The sequence below is a fragment of the Plasmopara halstedii genome (assembly GCF_900000015.1).
Source record: "Plasmopara halstedii genome assembly, contig: Scaffold_525, whole genome shotgun sequence".
Lineage (NCBI taxonomy): Eukaryota > Oomycota > Peronosporomycetes > Peronosporales > Peronosporaceae > Plasmopara > Plasmopara halstedii.
In genome coordinates this window covers 237463-241814 of record NW_020187445.1, presented here as the reverse complement: position 1 = coordinate 241814, position 4352 = coordinate 237463, and the positions used below count along the sequence as shown (strand labels likewise).

The following is a 4352-nucleotide window of genomic DNA, read 5'->3' as shown; positions in this document are numbered from 1 at the left end:
ATGGAACACGAGGTGATAGTCTGCATCAGCATTAGCTCACGCATCCTAACGTCGTATAAACTTGATTGCAGTCTTTCTTCGAGAAGCAACTCTGGCAGTTCTGGGTTGACCTAATCAACAACTATGTATTACTTTCGACCGAGGTCTTGATCGAGCGAACTCGGCGTGAAGTGAAACTGTTTATCAGCACGTTGGTGGGAACAAAATTGATCTGCCTCATTAAAGTGCTTAAGAGAATATTGGTCCCCTATCCGACGATATTGTGATTTTGCCGTACGCTCAAAATTCTGCAGTATCTGAGGGCGTCAAAAATACAGCAAACTTACTCTATGGCTCAGCCATGGTCCTCAAAGCTATCGCTTCTGTGTGGAACACACCTGTCATTAAAGTCAAACAAGAGCACAACTAGCTGGTGAATTTAAATCCACGGATGTCCTGTGGGCAAGCACAGCTTCTGCATCTTGTTCAGCCACACAACGCCATTTACGCCGTTGGGACAAATAGTTTGCAAAACTCACAGAAATTCGTGACACCCGTAGCGCTGCTTAAGGTGACGCAAGGACCCAATGATCAAGCATCATGATTTTGTCTGAGTGTGGAAGGAAGCAAGGCTATTGGCAATATGCTCAGGATCATAGCCAATCATTTTTGTGAAATCTATTATTGTTATGGTAAGCTTTCAGCTGATGTATCGAGGATACGACAATCATAAACTGTATGGTAAGCACGTTTGGGAAACATGTCAAGAAAGAAGCAATATGGGACGTGTATCATTTGAGCTAACTGGCTAAAAAACTTTAAAGCAAGCATTCGAACCATTTGATCGGTTTGTGGGAGTCAAGGAAAAGCCCATCCCCGTGGAGGAATGCCGTGTCAGCATGATTGAGGCCAGTCAGGTAGAATGTATCGCTGTATGTTTGACCGAACATGGACGCGGGCAGCCCTCCGGCGCAGCTAGTAAATTCCACGTTGCCGTCATTTTCCTTTGACTTGTGGTTAATGAAGGTGCCCCTCATCTGATAGTCAGCTTGATCCATAGAGATTAGGCCTGAAAAGTTGTCGCTGCACATTACAGCCTTGACGTTCGAACGGAATGCAGATTGAGCTGCTACATACGCCGCGTTCATAGCGGAAGTGCTGTGCGACTCATCCTGATATGCAAGCTCCAAGGTAGCACGGTTGACTGGGCATCGGCCAATGAGATTGGCAACAGCCTGAAGAAACACACTGCTTCCGCTGCACGCATTTTGGAGATAGTCGGAACTCATGCTTCCACCCATCGGTGCACTCAGACTCACCCACGTTGTGCTTGGTGCGAAAGAGCATTGCCCGTTCGCGAGTGCGCCTGCCATCATGAGACCACCCATTGAGTGCGTGACAACAATTGTGTCTGCAATGATTCTTGACGACATGCTGCTCGTATTGCTCACGGAAAGGGAAAAGTTGCAAACCTTCTGCTGTAGCGTAGCATCGGTCCACGGGTTGTCGACCGTGTTCAGCTGAGCATAGCGAATCGACGAGCAGCATGGTGCACTTTCGGATATATCACCAAAGTGCTCAGATTCTGTTTGCAGTGTGGCCTTTTCAATGTTTTCACCAAGTCCGTGAAAGAAGATACAAGGACGCCGAATCGATTTGCACCCACAAGACGAAGAGGATAGTATCGCGGTTGAATCTATCTCTAATGTACGCCGGTTTGACGAATAAACAGCTTGTCCGGTCAACAAAGCTAACGTCGTGTCTGAGACAGCATGAGGCGTTACGACTCTTTCGCAGGACAGCGCTTCGTCGTTGCTCAACGTAGGAGGAGTAATGGTGACCGAATTATTTAAGTACTCGACGGCAATATCTATGTCACTTCCATAAACGGTAAAGCCATTTGACCCCGACGAGCAAATGACAAACGTCGCACCACCGAGGGTAGCTTGAGACAAAATCCCGGTACCACAAGTGATTGTGTCATATCCCACAACGGCACTAGAGACCGCAGTGGCATTGTTGAGTGCTGGGATGATGTCGTTTAGAGGTGGTAGCAGGATGGATGGGAGGCAGTGTGCACTGGGGGCAATTGTGCCACCCACAGAAGACGTTATGACATATACGATACCATTCACTAGCTTATACGTGTACTCAGTGGTGCCATCTATGAATGTTGCGTAGCCGTCGTAGATTACCGATGTGTTGTCTGAAGAAACGATAGGGTTGGCAAAGACGTCAAATTGAGACTGTCCGAAAATTTTCATGGAAGATCGCTTGAGCGTGAAGTGAATTTTGAGGGATGGTGCATCCGCGAGTGTTGCGGTCAATCGGCGGTGAGTAGTCCCACTTTGTTCGATTGCGGACACAGTCATAGTACAAGCAGCAAGAGCGAGCAGCACAAAACTAGAAAACGCGAAGTTCCGCTGGAAAGACTTGAGAGCGTTCATGACAGTGATGGATCGGTAATATGGTAGTTGCCAAGCTTTGGATTTGCTGACTGGCACAAGGAAAATTGAAAAGTGACTTTTGTAAACTTGGAGAATAATATCAAGCCTCGTAGGGTCTTTGGAAGAACCAAGTCAATGATGTGTTTTGTCAGCAAGATCTTCCGACTTGTGCAAATCACATATGAATTTGAAAACTGTCTGTTTTCGATAGATATCCGGTTTTGCTCAAACATTTCCAGATAGAGGGCATGGCTTCGAACTCCAGCCTCCAGCAAATTTCAAATGTTAGTGACACAGTATTATGGGCCAGATCATGTGACATACCAATAAGCGTTGAAACGTCTGTACTAAATAACATAAATACTCTAGTGTTAACGTTGTGATGAATAGAGTGGTTTTTGTTCTCATGTTCATTCTAGTCTTGGCAGCATTGCTGTTTAGAAATCCGGCCCGAGAACACGCTCAATGTTGCTCAAAAGCATAAACATAATCTTCACAGAAAATGCTAGTATACTAAAGACTGCTGGACTATTGCTAAAAAAAGCATCTCATACAACTAGGTGAGCCCATCACAGAAGGTATCCCATAACACGAATGTGCACTGTACGACACTGCTTACAATGGATACATCTCTCTACTTCGTTGCGTGAAAGACATTTGTTGTATCAAATCAAATTAGCGATGCACGGCGCCTGATGGAGTACGGCTAGGGTGAATAGCTTGCTAACATCAGTTGTAATTAGATAATTGATCCAAATACATAAGCTACTATAGCTAGATGAGCGCAAAGCTGCATCTAGCATCTGTCAGTTGTGCTAACTGTGCAGCTTGCCAACTCTTAAATCTACGCTACAGATCATCATACTTTTTCTTTGCCTTTTTACGAACAGCTGTTTCTTTTGTTGTTGTTGTTGGCTGACACTTCAAGACTTGGACCGAGGCCGTACATGGCAAGTACCTACAAGTGCAGCATATGCCTCTGACACAACGAGATAAAAGTTTCAGTTACGTTACTGCAAGCAGTGTATATTCACGATGCTATGGGAACATGTTCGCGATGGGCTTACCCATTAGTTCGGATTCTTCCACTTATGGTTTATGAGTCTTTATTTTACTGGCATTTTCTGCTGGACTAATAAAACGACCGTACATTTTGAACTATTGAACCCTTAACAACAATACAACCAGAACTCTTAACCGATGCATGAAAAACAGAAAGCCAATTTATTGCATATTCTTGCTACATATTTCAGACGCCATAGAAGAGATGATATACCAAGAAAAACGGCTCCGGGTACAGATGCCATCCGTGCAGAACCTTTTTACTCATAGATTACAAAGTATCTGCACGTATTAATTGTTGCTGCTGATGATACAGTAAACAGGTCTCTTCAATCTTCAAAAAGATTGATAATGGAATCCCTGGCTCATATAAAAGCTATCCGATCTATGACATCTTCAAAATTGCATTTTGATCAAGCTACCAAGCGTCTCGTCTTCGTCGTTGTCAGTTTGCATAAGATAGGAGAGTAAGACAATTCGGGCAAGGAAGAGGACAAATCGAAGCAGAAACTGGGAGCCGTTTCATTAACATAGACTATATTTTTGATCTTTTATGAAAGGTTTTTGTAAAACTGCGTTGTGGTGTTTGTGAAAGGTTTGAGCAAGATGGCTAAGTCGCTGATCACCGATTAGAATATAGAACCATTCCTCAATAAATGCTTTTGCCAACATAACTTGCCGGTGGCCACTAGCCTAGATCGAGACCGGTGCTATGCAGATAGATTTAATGACCTCACGCACGACGCTTCGTACAAGGGGAGCATTTCACCGTTGATCATCCACAGACAAGAATGTGGGAGCGAAGAATCTGAGATGTGGAGGCAAAAGGCTCATAATCATCATTTTGCTTGAAATATTAGATAC

The 4352-nt window shown here is 44.3% G+C and overlaps 1 protein-coding gene across 1 annotated transcript; it reads left to right on the top strand.

Annotated features, from left to right (window-relative positions):
- PHALS_10691 (uncharacterized protein) lies at positions 1-1804 on the top strand (the record flags this gene model as incomplete). Its single annotated transcript, XM_024726161.1, has 4 exons — positions 1-12; positions 72-194; positions 1615-1686; positions 1751-1804. 4 exons carry the CDS (start codon positions 1-3, stop codon positions 1802-1804), a joined length of 261 nt encoding a protein of 86 aa, XP_024576865.1.
- Positions 1805-4352: the final 2548 nt, after the last annotated feature.